At 35.3% G+C, this 19,143-nt stretch overlaps 2 protein-coding genes across 3 annotated transcripts; one reads left to right on the forward strand and one right to left on the reverse strand.

Moving 5' to 3' along the window:
• Positions 1-213: 213 nt before the first annotated feature.
• LOC130901403 (methionyl-tRNA formyltransferase, mitochondrial) lies at positions 214-2,534 on the forward strand. Its single transcript, XM_057812796.1, has 4 exons — positions 214-693; positions 744-944; positions 998-1,299; positions 2,161-2,534. Exons 1-4 carry the CDS (start codon positions 545-547, stop codon positions 2,517-2,519), a joined length of 1,011 nt encoding a protein of 336 aa, XP_057668779.1. The 5' UTR covers positions 214-544; the 3' UTR covers positions 2,520-2,534.
• A 1,860-nt stretch (positions 2,535-4,394) lies between these two features.
• LOC130901398 (major facilitator superfamily domain-containing protein 6) lies at positions 4,395-18,621 on the reverse strand. 2 transcript variants are annotated; one of them, XM_057812789.1, is made up of 9 exons: positions 18,405-18,621; positions 16,723-16,986; positions 16,440-16,670; positions 14,611-14,903; positions 13,861-14,201; positions 13,421-13,786; positions 13,062-13,355; positions 12,385-12,591; positions 4,395-12,268 (listed from the first exon to the last, which is right to left on the reverse strand). In XM_057812789.1, the coding sequence occupies exons 1-9, from the start codon at positions 18,512-18,514 to the stop codon at positions 12,161-12,163; spliced, it is 2,214 nt and encodes a 737-aa protein (XP_057668772.1). In that variant the 5' UTR covers positions 18,515-18,621; the 3' UTR covers positions 4,395-12,160. The 2 variants fall into 2 exon arrangements, with proteins under 2 accessions (XP_057668772.1, XP_057668773.1); XM_057812790.1 differs by having other exon boundaries at positions 9,958-12,268; positions 12,378-12,591.
• Between the last annotated feature and the right edge of the window lie 522 nt (positions 18,622-19,143).

Raw genomic sequence — 19,143 nt, forward strand, 5'->3', positions numbered from 1 at the left:
TTATACTTTTGCTAATTTATATGTAAATAAACCTGGCACCGTTTAAACAAAAGTCGGCTAAGTGTGAAACTACCTTAACAAAAAACCGAGAACTCCTATGATTGATTCGTAATCGATTATTAACGGAATCGATTTGACCCGTGAATGCAAAACTGTTACGAGAAAATTCAGAACTAAAGTAACCAATCTTAGGTGATGATACTGCGCAATATAGATTACGTGTTACAACAGGACAGTTACCATTATACGAACTATTTTGTTTTGTTCCAACCGACTTAGGTATCGTGTTTGAACCGTTTCCGGGACGGTCTTTTCGACACTTGTTTGATAGCAAGTACTGTTACCAGAACTGTGTATATGTTCAATAACCGTTTCAAGAACGGTCGAGATTAGCAAGTTGGAACAAACTTCGAGATGAAAGTTCACTGTGATCAGTCTCTAGAGTGATTCCCAATCAAATCTGCGAACGAAGCTATTGATGAAAAAAATAACCTTTTATTAAGACTAACCTAACTTTTACTACAATGCTAAATATAAAGTGGAAATGATATATTTAAATATATGTATACCTATAAGAATTAAAATAAGTGTAGTTCCTATACGTTTTTTTTCGTCTAAACCGCCATGGAGTGTTTTATTTTTTGGGACAGATCAGTTTTCTTTATATACTTTGAAGTCACTTAACAATCTTTAGTAAGTTTTTACTGAGATTCCAAATTAAATGATAAGTATTTTAATTTCAGTTCTAAATCTAAATTAATTAAAAAACTTGATGTAGTTACCAGCATTAAGCAAAATGCTAACGCGATTCAGGTTTATGCAAGAAAATATAATCTTCCATTATACAATTGGCCAAATGTTCCCGAGGAAACTGTATACGATGTGGGATTAGTAGTGTCGTTTGGTTATTTGATACCAGAAAGAATTATAAAAAAGTTTTCTTAGTTAGTATATTTAAAACACTCATAGCTAGGTTAATATAGTTGCCATGTTGTAGTGGTATTTTGAATGTACACGCGAGTCTTTTGCCGAGATGGAGAGGTGCGGCACCAATTATTCACGCTATAGCAAATGGTGATAAGGAAACTGGCATTACTATTATCAGAATTAAACCTTATCATTTTGATATTGGTGAAATTCTCTTACAAGAAAAGGTTCCTATTGGAAATGATACGGAAATGCCTGATTTATATCAACAATTAGGAGAATTGGGAGCGAAATATTTGATAAAAAGTCTCGAAAATTTACCAGAATATATAAAAAATGCTAAATGTCAGTCCTCAAATGATGTTACATATGGTAAGTGATTTCTTTACAAATACTTTATGGTATATTTATTAAAGCCGAGTTATTTTGAATATACAGGGTATTTCTTAAAAGCTATTTTATTTAAATTAAAATGTGTTTTTATAAGGATTTTCAATAATAGTCAATAAAATATATTCAAGTTGGTTTCTTATGCTCAAATTTGATTGTAGAAAAATCAACAATAGTGTTATAAAAAAATTTATCCACATTTTGCCTCACCCTATATTATAAATAATGAATTAAAACAAAAACTAAACATTTTTATTTATTTCTAAATTGAATTTCAAAAATTGGTTGTCAATAGTTAAAAATAATGGACCAAAAGTCACTGTCAATTGTCAATATGTGACATAACTTCTTAGAAACCTTGTTTTGAAGAGATATGATGAAGAGAGAAAGAACATCTGTATACCACTCACAATCTTTCTTTTCTGTATTTTAATTGGATCGCCATGATGTCGATGTTTTGAGTGGTGGGGATGGCAAAAGCAGAGAATAACAGATTTGAATTTAATAGCAAGTAGAGAAAGGTAGAAAATAGTAAACCGAAGCTCTTTCTCTCTCTCTCTCTCTCTCTGTGCCAATAATACAATTTTACGTACATGCCTCTTCATCTTTAATATTAACTCTATGATCAGCAGCTCATTCAATCGCCATCTATTAGAAAACTGTGGCTTTTATAAATCATTGTTCTTTCCTAGACATTTTCTATCATTTGTAAAGATTTTCGTGCCCTTTTTGAAATATTGTAATTTTGTATTGTCATATTGATGTACCAAAGAGATTCTTAAATTTGAAATTAAGTACAGGGCGTTTGTTTTCAAAATACATGGTTATTTTTTTACTTCCTAGCGCCAAAAATTACACATGATTTCACAACTATAAGCTGGTTCAAAATGACGTCTGTTCAAGTTTACAATTTATACAGAGCGTTGAAAGGATATTTGGTACCAGTTTCAACCTGGCAAGGGGTACCTATCAAATTACTAGAAATAAAACTATGTAGTGACGTTTCTACGAATTGTATAGATAAGTATCCAGGTTATGTTATGTACGACAAAAGGACTAAGAGTTTGAAAGTTTTGTGTGGAGATAAAAGTTTTGTAACTATTGGTAGTGTAGGTATTTTCAATAAACGTATTATGAACGCAACCGATTTCAGTAATGGATATTTAAAAAAAGTGCCATTAGAATGTAGATATTTTAAATAAATTTTTGAATATTAATCAATTGTTTTTTTATTTATAATACCCGATAATAATTTCCATTTCTATTGAAACTAATTTTTTGATAAACTGCTTGAAAAAATAGTACATAACCTAGCTTTGAAAAGTGTTTGACATATAGCGAGATAATGTGATGTTTAGAAGCATGCGTAGAATAAACATCCAAGCAATTATATCTCTTTGTTGCCATTTTTATTGTTATATTAGGAAAAAATCTATTTACTTTTAAATTAACAACAAACCATATGTCATTCATATCAGCTGACCGAATTGAAGTACGTTCGTCTTCTGTTGTAAATCTAACCTGGTAACTTCGTGACTTTTGTTACTGTCATTAGTTTGGTTTACTGTCAATTATGGAGATTTGACAGTTTGGATAGGGTTCGATTAGTAACAACCTTGATGAAATGTCAAAGAGTCTTTCATAGAACATGCGATATTCCGATCTCGGTAGATGTCTTGTTCCATGTCAAGTTGCCATAATATATTCCAAATCAAGTGTCAAAAAATCCGTTTCAAATATGCAGGTGACTTTAAAAATTGGAATTATATCTTTAGGATCGCTTTAAGAACCAATTATTTCGTATTTTTTATTATATTTATGCTTGATGCGTCAACTTCAAAACAGACTGGTTCAACTGAATTATTCTAATACACTCGTGAGCAAAAATTCGACTCAGTCAAGTTACTGGCAAAAAAACTGAATACGAAATTGTATTTTTCTTAGTAAATAGCTAATAGCTACAAAATGATAAAATATATTGTGATGTTAGTTGCTTTCACAGTCCTCTTTATGCTTGTTTATAATAGTTTTAATAAGGAGTAACTGACCCTTATAAAAGGTTATCTACCTGACCCACCACTATTAGTTAGCCAGCAAACGTCAAACGATACGCAACTCCTTTAACAATAAACAAGAATTCTAACTGAAAATAGTCACAAGAAGTGAGCTGCTCAAGCGGTCACCCTATTGCGACAATGCTAGAGTCAGCGAGAAGTGGCAAATGCGTACTGAACTGGTAACTTTTATCTAATACGCGGCCTTACTGGTGTTCAACTCCAACAAGATCTCAGAAAAATGCGAGGAGTGGCTGAACAGTCAGAAGAAGACTTGAGGCAGCTAATCTTGATCTACAGATCCCAAATCAAACCCAGCCCACCTAGCAGCCGGAGAACACGGTTAATTGGACTGGTAAACAATGGGGCTCCATTCTCTTCTCAGACAAAAGTAAAGTGTGTCTGCTTGGTAGCCATAAAAGAGGTCGAGTCTCCAGAAGACTTGGAGAAAGATTCGCGCAGTATTACATAAAACAAATCGTAGTTTTTGGAGGATGTTTTATTAAAACTGGCGATGGAGCGGAGGAAACGGTATATAGAAGATATTTAAGGCGAATGGCATTGCCCATCCACATACTGCAGGTTTTGTACGGCAGTATTTACAGAATGTCGAAATCGTCGTTATGGACTGGCCAGAACATAGCCCGGACTTAAATCCTTAACTTGAGAGAAAAGTTCGTGCTAGAAATTCTGCACCAGCCACTCACTGAAGATTGGGATAGCATCGGACAAGATCAAGTAAAGAAACTTATTCGATCCATGAAAAGGCGATTGGAAGCTTATTTTGACGAAGTTTAGCTTGTATTTTCATTGCTCAACATTCCTTTTCGTTTTGATATTATTTCTTTACCAAAAAAATAACTCAAGAACAACATACAGCACTCAAAATAAAGCTAATGGTTAGGCTACAGATTTTTGCTGATACTTATTGACCGCGAGCGTGCGACTTTAATCGATTGCTTTCATCACGAGGAATATTTTTAATGAATGAGGAACATTTTAGGGATTTTAATAAAAGTCATATTATTACCTATATTATTATTGAACATTCAATAGACTACATAAACAATAACCATTTTTATAAAACATTTGAACAAAACGCTTTTACTCATTTGCAACGATATCCTGAAAAAATTATAAATCTTGACGTGAAAAGCAACCGCAAGAATAGAACCCAAGACTTTGGATTTTAGTAAAATATTTGTTTTCCCTTTATTAAATATTTTATTAATAATTATTGTTATATATAGTGCGTCCTACACCAATCCTATGTTAACATTAGACGGCGCCAATTGCAGGCAAATCACAGTGGGCGAAAATGCCAAAAAGCCGACAAAGATTCGAAAAATGAAGGCTTCAGCTAAGGATCTTTTTGCAATGTTTAGTAGGGTACCTCTTAGTCATAATAAATTTCGGCTTCAAGAGGCTTTAGAAACATACAGTGCACATACAGGTTAAAATGTATTTTACCATGGATTCTCCTCTGTAAGGTTTTGAAACAAAGGCTGCAAACCAGTTGATCTTGCAACGGCTTGGCAACCTCGGCAACGTATAACAGCGGGGAGTCGCTCAAGAGGTGACTCGAATGAAACTACATAGTTCGCACTCGGTTGTATGTGACCATGATTCCGCGATCTTAGGTGTTGTTTCATTTGATTCTCACATGTTCATTTGGTTTTTTTTTTCAATATAAGTGATCAAAAAGTTTAATGACTTGAAATGCCACGAAAATACATTCGTAAGCTTGGGACACGTGCCTACCGCAACTACAGTGCTGAAACTTTGTATGAAGCTGTGGATAAATGTCTCAAACGTCAGATAACAATCAGAGCTGCTGCTGAAAAGTAATTTTAACCTCCTATGTTGACATGGAAATGTGTTTTTTGATGAATGCATGTGATTTATACAGGTATCTTTTCGTTTGTTGTGGATACGGTATTCCAGTTGCAACTATAGCATTATACATGAAAGCAAAAAAAGAAGCGACGGAAGAAGCCTCAGTCTTAGCCAGCCTTAAGTCGCCAGGTCGTCCAACAGTGTTCTCCCGTAAGGAAGACGAGGTTCTGACTGGTCACATCCTGGCAGTAGCAACCTATGGCTTTCCTCTTTGCGTGAATGACCTAAAAGTAATTGTCAAGTCTTAACTGGAAAAGTGTGGCCGGATTGTTTCCATTTTCATAGATAACCTACCTGGAAGTGACTGGGTCAAGCTTTTCATGGGAAGACGTCCTGAAATCTCTCAAAGAGCGGCCAAAAACATATCATTGAGCCGTGCCTCTGTGGATAAGACTGTGATTGAAGACTATTTCAAACATTTTGAAAAAGAGGTTGAGGAGGTACCACCTTCAAATATTTACAACTACAAATGTACTTGTGAAAAGAGGTACCAAGTATCCTGAACTTAAGGAATGCAACAAAAGCCTGCACCACTGTAATGATGTGTGGGAATGCTGCTGGAGATTTGTTACCACCGAGCAGAGAACGTCTATAATACTTGGACTGAGGGAGGGCCACCAGGTTGCAGGTACCGTCGTTCTAAAAATGGATGGATCGATTCTTACATATTTGCTGATTGGTTTGAAAACCACTTTTTACCATTCGTTAGAAGGCAACAGGGAAAAAAGGTTCTCCTAGGAGACAATTTATCTTTTCATTTCAATTTTGATGTTATCAAAAAATGTGAAGAAAATGACATTGTCTTCGTAGCTCTTGCTCCCAATGCAACCCACATTCTGCAACCACTAGATGTGGCATTTTTTAGACCATTAAAGATTGAATGGCGGAAAACATTGGACGCGCGGAAATTGACTCCTCAAGGCAGAAGGTGCGGGACAGTGCCGAAGGATATGTTCCCCAAATTGCTTAAAACCACCTTAGAAAACTTGGAACACCGGAGCAACACTAACTTACAAGCAGGATTCCGAAAATGTGGAATTTTCCCAAATAAAGTTCTTTGTCTGTGAAAAGTCCGACTTCAAGGACAAGATCCATGAAAGCTTTGTCGAACACCTGAAAAATATTCGAACTGAGTGTGTTGCAAAAAAGCTGATTATCCAAACCGGGAAGGGCATTACAGCGGACGATCTTATGGATCCCAAAGACGTTCCAGCTGATCCCGCAAAGAAAAAGGAAAGGCCAAAATGTGAAACCTAAGGGCAAAAAAAGAACCAGGCGTGCCTCTTATGAATCCGAGCGCTCCACGGCTGGTAATTGCAAACCAAGATCTGTTGCGAAATTATGGTCCACATATTGGATCCGTCATTTTGTTTTTCGAAAAACTATTGCCTAATTCGTAATCGGCGAATCAGTCGATGGACAGAAAGTAATTTTATTCACTTCTAGAATTTATATACTAAAGTGAAATAATAGTTTTCATTATCAAAAGGAAATTAATGTGATATTCGAATATGTGCAAATGAGTATATCAACTTAATCGAAGTCTAAATAGTGTTTTTTGTGAAAATAAAAAAGTGCTAAATAATTACATTAATAATCAGTCAAATAAACAATATATTATCTATGTTTTTCTATATTTAGACAAGCATCAACTTATCACGTATATGATTGAATTATTTTTATTTCTTTGAATATTTTCAGATACATTTTTCTACGATATTTGTACTAAAGAGAAATATATTGTTGTGATTGGTTTTTTATATCAAAACATGAAAAAACAAAGTATAAACAACAATTTTTTACACAATCAAAATGTTTCGAAAATTCTTTTATATAATAGGACGTAAATAAAAGTTCCCACCTCTATACAATAATTAGTAACTTCGTGGATGTTAGTAAAACCGATTTTGAGGTCTATAACGTATATATCTAATCACAGAACAAATCCTAAGGCCGCATGAATAAAGAAAGCAGATTATCCAGCACCTATTGTAGGCGCTAAAAACCGGCGTCGATTTTTCTGCTGGAGCCGATTGCCTAGTCAGCGATAAACCCGATTTCATGGAGTCATGATGTCGAGTTATGGCTACTACTACTACTTCTGGAGTAGTTTATGGAGAATATCATCATCTTTTCTCGACTTTGAAGCAAGATAAGCAACGCTTTTCGGCAGTACATAAAGATGACATTAGACATATTTAATTATATCATAGTAAAAATTTAACAGCGTCTGACAAAAACGCGATGCAACTGGCACGAACAGCCAATTTTTTTCGAAAGACTTGTCGAATTTTTCAAGGCATGACTAGAAGAAAAATGGGGGGCACATCATTTTTCCCATGTTTTGAGACCTCCTGAACACGATTATGATGGTTTTACGAATGTCTGTAGTTTATTTTCGTCTCTCGAGCAATTGCTATGGGTCCGATTTGGTTCAAAATTAGCATACATGGCCTTTTTGGCGGCGGATTGATGTTATTAGAGTTTGGCTGAAAACAAATGAATATTTCGAGGGGTCGCAGTGCAAAAAAAGTGGTTTTTGACCTTTGCTCACCTCTGCAGGTCAAACGAAAAGCGACTGATAAATGAAATTTCACATGTAGGTTCAATTAGTTGCGAGATGATTTTCTGTCTAAGGTCGAAACTTTATTGTTATATTTTCTTATTTTTTGGCCGGAAAAAGTTTAACTAGAGGGTTCGAACTTGGCATGCAAGTAGGGGTGATGTTGAAGAATTGTCTTTCTCAAGTTCAAAGTTTTCTTCTTCAGTTCTTCTAGCACAAAACGCCCGAAATCATTTTTTTACTTCCCATTTTCGAAATTTCTTGTCATTATGACAGAGTTAACTTGTGAAATGAAAAGTTATTGAGGAATAGCAAATTTTCCATATAAAGAAATAAGATTAAGAATTGATATCATTTCCAAGAAATTCATTTTATTTTGTTTGTGTATTAGTTAAATTCTTCATTCGACGAAAAATTCGACTTTCGTGATGGAGCTCTGCTTCTCACGGCTTTTTTTATTACTATCAGGTGAGTAAAACCTTATTTGTTTAACTAATTTAACATTTATTGAACACTTCAGTTATAAGAATACAAAATTATAATATGATTCAAGAAAACAAAAATCAACACGAACTAATTAGTCGCACAGGTCACGCGTTTCCTTTATATTCCCAATTCTGTATCATGCAATGTATCCACTGTTGATTGTGTGAATATTGGGGGAACTGGTGTGGATGAAAAAGCATATGAACTGCAAGAGTAGGGAGAAACTTGAGGAGTTGATGTAAAAAAACGACCCTGCCCGTACGCGTATTGCTCAACAAGTTTCTGCACGCGTCCTCTAAATGACAGTATTTGGTTTGCTGGTATTTTACTCACATGGGGCATAAAACATTTGTGATCATCGTTTTCCACTGTCACCAGCGATCGCTTAGCTTTTTATTGTAAAAATTCCATTTTTTGTTGCTCAAATTTTATAATTTCATCATTCCAACTTAGAGTTTCCCTTTGCGCGACCACGAAATGGAAATTCATTCCGGTAAATTCGTCTTTTGTCTTTGTCCATAACAATTGAAGAGCTGCCTAAATTATCGATGCTTAACTGCGCCGATTGCCGGTAAGCAAGTAACCTGCTTTCTCTATGTGTACGGTATAAGAAGAAATGCAAACTTGGTTGTTATTCGGTGGAAACAACATGGCGTATTTTCGATCCCAGCGCCCTAGATGGTACGTGGCAGAACTAATGGATTTTCTTTCATTTCTAGTCACAAAACATCAAAATATACCTAGTAGAGAGTAAGTTCTGTGGTTCTCGTGTACTTTAATGTCACATATTGATTTTGGAGCCATCGAATTCTATTTTCAAAACATCGTAAAGTTGCAAATATAAAAAAAAAGATACGGCGGAGTATGTGTAGTATATTAACATGTTTGGAGTATAATTAGTGGTTTTTTAAATTTAGTCTAGCATTAACCCGATCATAGTTTCCATAAATTTCCATTATAAAATAGATACAGGTCCGGCATAAGAATCAACGAGCCTTAACACGATTGTCGATTGAATTTCATGTGATATGAAAGTTCGTTGAAAATTTTTTGAAAAATGTATCTGAAAGTTTACGTTTAATATCTACAACAACAACGTATGTTAAACGTTTATGATATGTCTTTTTATACCTACAATATTATGAATGTTTATACACATTAGATGTTAATTTATCAATCACATTTTCACCCACTATTTACATTTACATATATTTTTTTCAATAATCGTCAATTAAATTCTCACAATTTCTATCGAACGCCTCAATTATCTCGGAAACGGCTTGTACGATTTCTATAAATTTTTGTGCTCAAGGATCTTGTGATACGTTCGGTATTATGGTGGTATCTACATGTCAGATCTTTACTTTTTCCGGAAAAATATCACCTTGTATATTTTTCGCATATCAAGGCGCAGAAAACCAGTTTTTCGGGATATTAGGTGTGGGATTAACGCATCCAACGAGGATTGCTACGTGAACAGTATCTACAATCATGCCGATTTACGTTTGGATAGTTTTGATTGTAACATTAGGTCCGCAAACTGTTCACGTCTATCAAAATCGTCATCTGACAACTCTTGAACCAACGTTACTTTGTATGGATGGAATTTATCATCACGATCCGGAATTTCTTTACATTTCATAGTGGGCTTTGTTACCCGAAAATTCAAACTATTTCATTAATATACTATGTAAATATGGTAAATTATTATTATAGAGAAATAATTTTACTCCCAGGTATACGAAAATATGTGATTAAGTCATCATTCTTAATTATGATGTTAGGATTTACAAAAATACTCATTTTTCCTGATATAAGAAACCTTGAATTATTACCTATATTGGGTTTCAAAAAAAAAAAAAAATTATCACCAATATCTGTACATCCAATTTTAATAATTTTTGTTAGATATGAACCCCGATTACTTTTGGTTCAGTTCCATTGAAACAGAATGGACTATATTGGATGTAAAGGTGAACTATTGATGTGTCTGAAGCTAATAAGGTTGAACCTTTCAACATCATAAGGCTTGCCCATGAGTTCGGACCTTACCAGTTTAAGCGATTGGTACTCACCGACGACTTGATGCAGTTTTATCCCCTTCCAAGCACTAGCAGCATGCCTATAGATGGAGATGGTGTCTTAATCCAGAGAAAACTCACGTTGGTGAACAACGAGGAGGCATTACATTTCATAGTTAGGGGGGATGAAACTTGGATATCTCACGAGACCCCAGAAACTAAACGGCAATTATTTCAATAGAGACAAACTTCGTTCCTAAGGAAAGTTGACATCTCGAAAATTTGCGCACCGTTTTTTGGAAAAAAATGAATTTCGCTCGATTAAGTTCTTACCACGAGGCGAACCAATCTATGCAAATGTTTATTAGGCCAGGTATTCAAGCATTTCCCCTCCGAATTTTTTAATGCAGCACCGATTTATTTGAAATTTTGACAGATGATAGGTGTGTATACAAAAAGCGAGATCTACATGGTGCCAAAGTGCGCAATCCCCCACTCCTTTTCGGGGATGGAAAATTTTTCACCCCAAATAACCCTAGATATCGAAAGTTCAATAAATTTAAAGTAAAAAATGTCGTATAGAGTTTTCTGGGCCAGATCAATAGTTTTTGAGTTATTCGCAATTGAAAAGTACGATTTTTCGTCGAAAAAACCCGCATTTTCAATATATTTTTAAGTATAACTCTGTAATGATGCATTTTATCGAAAAAAGTGTAATGAACGAAAATGAAGCTTATAAAAAACAAATGAATTAAGCTTTATTTCAAGACCTTAGTGTTCTACCTAAAGCAAGTTATAGACACTTGAATAGCTTTTGTTTTACGTAATTGAGCATTTAACCTCAAATAACGGGAAAAGGGTACATTTTTCAACAAAAAGTAACGGAATACTTTTTAAAGAGCTTAAAAAGACCTTTCAAATGACTACTGATAAAAGTCGTTTCGACTGAAATTTCAGTGAGATATGATGTGAAAATAGTTAATGCTATTTCATTGAAAATCAAAATTAAACTTATTCCTTGTACCAAATACTTTATTTGGATGTTATTTACGACATCTGAAAGTTTGGCTGATTAGAAATGCATAATTTTGAAAAAGAATCAACATTAAATAATACTTTTTTTTTGATTTTCCAAAAAATTTTTTTTGCGCATTTTTTTCTCCATAACTATACGAGATACAAAAACAAATAAACAGTTAAATCAAAGCATTTTTTATGACGATTATTTTGCTTTTCTTTTTTTTTTGTAGCATAAAAATTGACGGAGTTATAACCGAATTAATCTGTCACTATAGTGCGATGATTGCTTATCCACAACTTTTTGACCCTTTATTAATAAAATGTGGAGGGTCTCAAGCCCTTAAACGAAAAACATTTGAATAGAAAAAAAGTAGGAAAAACTCTAATATTGGTATTTTTCGATAAGGGGTGGTTTTCACCCATTAAAAACAATTTGCACACCTTGCGATCATGTAGATCTTAATTATAAATATTCAGAAAAATTGGCATCAAACAATTCGGAGGTTTGACACCATTTTGAGCTTGAATTCCTGCACTATACTTCGAGACCTTTAAGGAATTGTAGTATAGAGCGAGCGTCAAGAATTACTGTCAAAAAATGTTCCCTTCCACCTCACAATACGAACGACTTTCATTTTTGACTTTGAAAACGCAAGCGGTAATTTTCTATGAAGAAGACATTCAAAAACTTGTGCCACGCTATGACGAGTGCCTCCAAAATTTCGGAAACTATGTAGAAAATTTTTTTAACCATTTCAAATAAGTTAAAAGTACGAATATGTTTTATCTGATATTTTGTCATGTTACCATTCATATGTAGAGTTAGTAGTAGATATCGGCTGCTGTATCATCACTGTAGTACTAGCTTCTGGGTAATTACATCTCGAAGAGGCCGTCTTAGTAGTTACTGTCTAAAATATCAAACAAATATTTATAATAAATACTCTCCGACACCAAAAGATGTTCCTCGATTTTAAAAGAACTAATTATCCCAAAATAAATAAAATAAAAATTACTTACTTCTTACCTCGTATCCAACGTATTGGTGTGATTGAGTTTGAGTGCTAAACGGATTCGCCCCCGGAACGTTCAAAGTACCACCTTGCCCAATTTGATAGGTCGCTCCGTATCCATCTTGATTACCTAATTCTTGTAATTTGGTACTAGATAGAGCTCGTGGAAGCGGATTGCTTGGTACACCATGTGGAGCCAAATGAGATGTTTCTTCGGCCACCTGTACAACATTAAAATCAGAAAATGAATGGATCAAGATAAAGATAAACACCACAACTGGGATGGAAGTGGGAAACAAACGTTATAAAATCTTGGGATAAACCCCAAAAGCTATTGAAAGATGTGCCCAGTTTAATATCAATAAGAAATGTTGATGAAAGACTTATTAACTAGAAAGGAGTAACACACTGGAGTAGAAGGAAAAAAGTTGAAAGTAGGACCAAAATCATTTGGTGGAATCAGCATCGATTCAATAGAAATTTATAACAGTAGAATTGAGACGGTACGACAAGAAGATACTGGAAGAACGCATTGGCCAGAATTTCAACAACAAATTGCCCCTAAATGGACAAATCTCGAGTAGAAATAAACAACTGTTGGCAGGAAAATTGTTGCCCTCTCGATTAAGGGTGAGATAGAAGTTGGAGAAACGACGAGTTTAAAAAATTGATGTATTCTATATTATCATACCTGTCTTGGATCTTCCGTCTGTGGTAAATCGGAAACAAATCCTTGATCGACCCTATAGAAATTGATGAATATGAAAGCTCCAAGTACTACTAGACATATAATTCCATATCCTCTAAAAGTAGCCGTCGATCCGAAGGAACTAACGAAGATACCACCAATAACAGCACCACAACCTCTACCGAGTCCGTGATGAATACCTTGTAGAACTCCTTGAGCGGACGAACGAAGTTCTATTGGGGTGTTATGGGCGATGTAGGAACAACAAGCTGCCCATACCGCTGCGTGAGTAATACCCTGAAATAATCGGACGATTCATTAAAAGCAATTATAAAATACGACTTTCGAAAACTATCACTTACTTGCATAAATTCGAAAGGTAAGACCCACCACGGATTGGTCAACCATGATATGTATAAGAATCGTAAGGTATTGCCAATAAGGCCTAGGCACAGCACTTTAACGTGTCCCATTTGTCTGATAAGTCGGAAACTGAAGAAATATGCAAAAATTTCTGATACGTGATTGATAACTGAAGCAACTCCGAACAATGTAGGCGATCCACCGTAATCTTGTAAATGCCAGAACAGAAAGGTGAATATCAATCCAATTCCAAAGCCCATGAACCAAGCGACGAAGAGGAAAGACGCGCATTTCAGATTCTTGTATTGTTTGATTACTGTTAACCATTCGGGAATTTCTCGAGTAGTTTGAGCAAATATTTTGGACTGAAAACGAAAAAAAAAATCATCCTCTTTGTCCACCAAGGATATAAATTTGTAACTGGAATATTTTTATTCACCTTTTGTTCCTTAGGTGCAACCGGCTGACCATCAACAGCTCTAGTATCAGCTAAAGAAGGAAGGTTGAGCTGTTCAGCCAGTTGAGCTTGCATGCGATCCTCTTCGGTGGGCGTTCGAGTCTTGTCATCGACTACTGTGGATTCTGGTATTGGCTCTTCATATTTGAATGTAATTTGGGTAGCGCTGATTAAAGCGGCGCCCATGAGAACGGAGAATGTGGCGAAGCAAATGGTGTAGTTCTTTTCCTTTTTATCGGGCCCGCACGGATGGTTCGGAAAAGCAGTCGAATGATCTAGAGCTATACCGACGAAAAACATAGCTAAACCCCAACCGAGTGATCCTGAAAAAGATTTATAAAAGGAATTGAAAATCGAGATGTATTTGGTGGGCGGAAAAATTCGTAGACGGCTCACTAATATCGAAGATCAGAAAATACCATATGGATACAAGAAAATTCATCGACTGGAGTCCCATGGGTAGAAGAAAACGAGGAAGACCTTCGGAGAGATAATGTCGACAGAAATAGATGGAGATTGGTTGATTGATATAGTATAGTTTGATAAAAAACATGTTCTAACCTAAATTTTGAAGAAAAATATCCAAGCTGGCATCACTGTAATAGTTATGAGTTTAGTTTTTTGCTATAAAGACAAACTGTAACATTGTTGTCTAATGTATTGCATTGAACGTATAAAAATTAAAAAAAAAAATAAAAGAAAATGGTACTAAAGTTGTAAAAATATGATTACCGAACATTCTTTGATGGCCGTATGTATCTGCGTCTTCTCCCAGTAAAGTCAAAACCGCCGAATCCGCTAGAGTAACTGCTGGAGCACTAAAGAATTCCCCGATAATCACAAGTAGCAAAAGTAGAAAAAAACATTTTTGGATATCTTGAGTACGATAAACTATCGATGATATGATAGGTTGCACCCAACTTTCGTGTTCTTTTTCTTGATAGTTGGATGCGTACTGAACGTTTATAGGTGATTGGCCCGCGTTTACCGACACCGATTGAAGATCTCTTGGTTTCCTGGAAAGTCTGAAACATATTCAAAATTGTTCGTTTACTTTCCATAATGAGAATCTAGAGACCAAGACAATTTTAACCCCGTTTTTTGAATATTACTGTTAGCCTCTGAAGACGATAACTTGGTTATCGAAACGCGCGTCAGACAGTCTAATTGTGAGTGTTGGTGTAGTGGATCGAGTGGATCGAGAAGATTCCATGATAATGCGCTGTCACATTCTAGCCTTACTGTGACGAAACTAGAGACATCGCCCAGCCACCTTTTTCGCCAGATTTGATTTTTCGTTACTTTTTCTTCTTTTAGAATCTCAAAAATTCGTTCCGGAGAACGCACCATGAGTCTATTGAAGCGAAAAAAGAAATTCGTTTAAGATACTGAAGATCAACTCGTTCTAGGTTTACAACAAGTATATGGGAAATAAGATTGTCTCAAAATTTAGTCTTATCTGTCTGGAATCGCATGGAGATTTGCATCCAATTGAGAGGGGCTACAGTCAATGATAAAAATAAAACTCAATATCAAAAAAATAATGGTAAACATTTGGAGAAAGACGCATGAAAATTCTCGATGAGAAGGCATGTTACAATCATGGTTTTAGTTAATTGTGAGGATAGAATATGAGAATTATTTCAAATTCCAAAGTTTAGAACAAAGAAAGCCTCCTAAGAATTTGATATTTCACGCAGTTTCTGCCTTTAGAAAACGGAACAGAACTCTTGACCGTGTCCTCTTGGTGTTAGAACTCGATCGAAAGGATCATTAGCGATTGTTTCACTGTCTTTTGCTCGATGATGTTTTCATAATAAACTAGCTGCAGAGGTCGGCATTTACATTAATAGAAAAAAGTTCAGCGTCATAATGAATGTATTGTTACTCGACAAAGAGTTACTTTAAGTATTCATATCGATGTCCATATTGATCAAAGCGTTTTCCAACCGAGAAGTAGATTCGGCGAAGCATGTTAAGCTGTCCGCGAAGAGATTCAAATTCTTCTTCAATTGCAGTTCGGAAGTCGGGAAGGGGAAGCGTCTACTTGCAAAAACGAGGTCCTTAAGAAGACTCTACAAGAATAAATCACAGGGTGTCAGTTCACATGACCGCGCGGGCCACTCAAAGAATCCTCATCTGCCTATCCATTCTCCAAAATGAACAATAAGGTTCTCCCGCACACATAACGAAGCTCCATCTTGCATGAAATGACGGATGTTGGCGAGTGTTGCATCGTTGTCCATTTGCTCACGTAAAACTTGGAATATTTTCAGATAACTTGTAACATGTGACCCTCAAAGTTCGAATCCACCGCATGGATACCTGCCCACACACACCCCGCAACTGTTTCCATATTTTCGTTAGTTGTTATCGACGCCCGTATTTAAGAATTTCTGGTACGTCTTCCATACTGTTGAACGATTTTTTGTGTGAAGATAGTTAAAATCACTAGTTTCTTGAACTTGGAACGTCCATAAATGTGTATGATACAAGACAAAAGCTGAAGATACACCAAAAGTACCTCATAATATAAAACTGGAAATGATTGCGATACTTACGTGGGGGTTTGTGATTCTTGTTTGAAATAAACCTCCGCTAAATTTTCCGTTTGAATCGATCTCTTCGTTATGACAACTCTTCCGATTTTAACTTCCGGAGCGGTAAGCAACGCAGTATTATTCTTAATAACCATACAAGACGTAGCAGGAGGTTGGATGGAGCCGAGAGGAACTGTAAAAACTATCCAAGAAGCTAAGGAAGCCAAAAGTAGTATCTTTCCCTTTCGCCACCTAAAAAATAATCATATGTATTTATAATAATTTGTATTTAGTTTTCGATTACCTATCAGCGAGACTTCCCCAGAAAGGCGCCGACAGGAACTCGACGAAAGGTCGTGAACCGATTAAAAAACCACTTTGACTCGCATTCATTCCCATTTGTTTGAAATAAACACCCATAAGAGGAAAGAGAGATCCAAAAGCGGAATAGAAGAAGAAATAAAAACTTTTTACCACCAAGAGTTCTTGATCTACGGGACCAAATAACATCTCGAGCATATCGCTCTTTCCGCGAATTTTATGAGTAGATTCCTTGGGTTGTGGGTACCTGGAAAACCAAAATAACGTTTACATGTTGCAGCATTTAAAAGTAGTTCAACATGTTAATCAGGGTTTCATATACACTACGACCCAAAGGTCCTTTTTCCTTGCTTCGGCATTGAGAATGTTCAGTTTTTACAACTGTTCTATCAATACCAATCTGTTCAGAAAGTTCCAGATGTGTTATAGAGGTTTCATCCTAAACATAACGTCTTCAGGTCTCCATTGATACGTCAATGTCCTAACAAGATTTATTTTCGGTTAGATTGATGCATTCCTCTTTGGTTATAGTTTCCCCCATGTATCCTTGCCTGTGTCAACTCCTGTAGATTCCAAAAACTGGTTTTTTCATTATCTACCTTCTTTGCTAGCGTTTTCTTTCTTGTTATGTAGCCGAAACCATAAAAGTGTTCAGCTATAAAGGTGTTATCCTATTCTTTTCGTCTAGTTTCTTTAACTTTTCCAACCATTTCCAGCTAGGATCTTATGAAATTAGAGCTCAGAGCTCTAATAGCCGCTTGGCTATGGCACAAGATGATAAATCTTCTTTTTGCGAACTGAATTGTCCTTTGTCTAATAACTGATTTTTCACGCTCGGATTGTTTAGGTAAATTCATTTTCCATCGTATGTAACAACGCATCTATTGAAGGTTTAGTTTGAATTTCGGATAATTCGCGTGGCACTATTCGAAAATTTTCTAGATTTTGCCTAACGGTTTTAAATGGCAATGATTGATATTTTTCGAAAAAAGCGAAAATGAAAAACGAAGTAAATGTATGTCAAATTTTTTTTCTTAAATACTGATTGTGAACATACAAAATTCCTCACTAATAAAGGTTAGGTTAGGGGGCGGTGTTTACATAACCACAATTTATATAATACGAGATACTTTTTAATTAGATTTAATTAACTTTGTTTTATTACTAAAAATAATTGTTGATATATAATTCATACTTTCAAGGGCTGATTTAAAAGGGATGAAGCGTCTCGAACAACAATAATTTAATTCAAATAAATTCCAAATATAAGTTCAATTCGACGCAATGCTTAAACTTATTTTGTAATTTGATACTTTCGAGGGATGATTTGAAGAGATTGTGTCTGTCGAATTAATCATAAATTTATTAGAGGGTGTTGAGAAAATTACCAATAATTCATTTCGATCAAATAAGAGCTTATATCATGAATATGGGTGTTGTTTTTCAAAATTTTTACAATTTAATAGTTATTTATTGCTGGCGACTAATTTGAGTTGATGCAAGCATTTCGAATTAATACAAAATTGAACATATAAAAAAAATGTTTTAATATTAATATGCAATAAATTACTCTATGGACTCGTATATGAAAAAATTTTGTGGATTTTCAATATATGCCAGTATTGGAAATGACACACTCTCGACATGACGTAAATTTCAACTTACAATGAAGGATCTACTTCGCCCTCGGCTTCAGGATCGACCATAGGCCGAGCTGCAAACGGTTTCGGTTCCATTCTGCTACTTCTATTAGACTGAAAATCCGCATTTTCCATTTCAACCAGATATTTTCGACTAAATTTTCACACGGACAGACAATCGCTGCTTTCGTTGCGCGCCAATCTATAGCGACGCATTGTCAGACGGTCGATAACACAGATGCGCGCTGGCGGAAAAACCGTTTCCCCATTTTCATAGTTTAATAATGCTCCGTTATCTTTCTGATCTAAATAATAATGAGACCCGTTTCGTTCAATGAATACAAATTATCTGTTAATCACAATTATATGGGAAATATTCCATACAAATGAGAAAAAAAAATCGTCACGTTTCATCGAGTTTGTTGCAGAGTTGTTTGGATGTTTCCTGGCGGGGATGAAGTTGTTGGTATTAAATTCCAATAACGTCCTTTAACCTCTAGATCGAAAAAATCCGGTTTCCACATAGTTTTCCAAAATATAATGCATCTTTAAGAGTCAAAATTTCGTACAACGCATGTTTAATGGTTGAACGGGGCCAGATCAGGGCTATAAGGTGGGTATTTAATCTCTGAGAAGCTGCATTAGCATTGCAAAGTGTAGACATAAAGCTACCTCACACCTCAGCTAATTTTGCCACGTCTTTTGTCGATAATTTTTGACGCAACTGACTTTAGTAACTTAAGTAAGTAACTTTAAATTCAATA

Source organism: Diorhabda carinulata, chromosome X, assembly GCF_026250575.1.
Source record: "Diorhabda carinulata isolate Delta chromosome X, icDioCari1.1, whole genome shotgun sequence".
NCBI classification, from domain to species: Eukaryota; Metazoa; Arthropoda; class Insecta; order Coleoptera; family Chrysomelidae; genus Diorhabda; species Diorhabda carinulata.

What these genes read in the sequence shown, in the direction of transcription:
- LOC130901403 (XM_057812796.1), top strand. Translation starts at nt 545, where the DNA reads ATGATATATTTAAATATATGTATACCTATAAGAATTAAAATAAGTGTA. An exon ending in AAGTCACTTAACAATCTTTA is followed by an intron (nt 694 to 743) that starts GTAAGTTTTTAC and finishes TTTTAATTTCAG; the next exon opens with TTCTAAATCTAAATTAATTA. An exon ending in ATTATAAAAAAGTTTTCTTA is followed by an intron (nt 945 to 997) that starts GTTAGTATATTT and finishes GCCATGTTGTAG; the next exon opens with TGGTATTTTGAATGTACACG.
- LOC130901398 (XM_057812789.1), bottom strand. Translation starts at nt 18,514, where the DNA reads ATGGAAAATGCGGATTTTCAGTCTAATAGAAGTAGCAGAATGGAACCG. An exon ending in TGGGGAAGTCTCGCTGATAG is followed by an intron (nt 16,671 to 16,722) that starts GTAATCGAAAAC and finishes ATTATTTTTTAG; the next exon opens with GTGGCGAAAGGGAAAGATAC. An exon ending in TTGCACCTAAGGAACAAAAG is followed by an intron (nt 13,787 to 13,860) that starts GTGAATAAAAAT and finishes TTTCGTTTTCAG; the next exon opens with TCCAAAATATTTGCTCAAAC.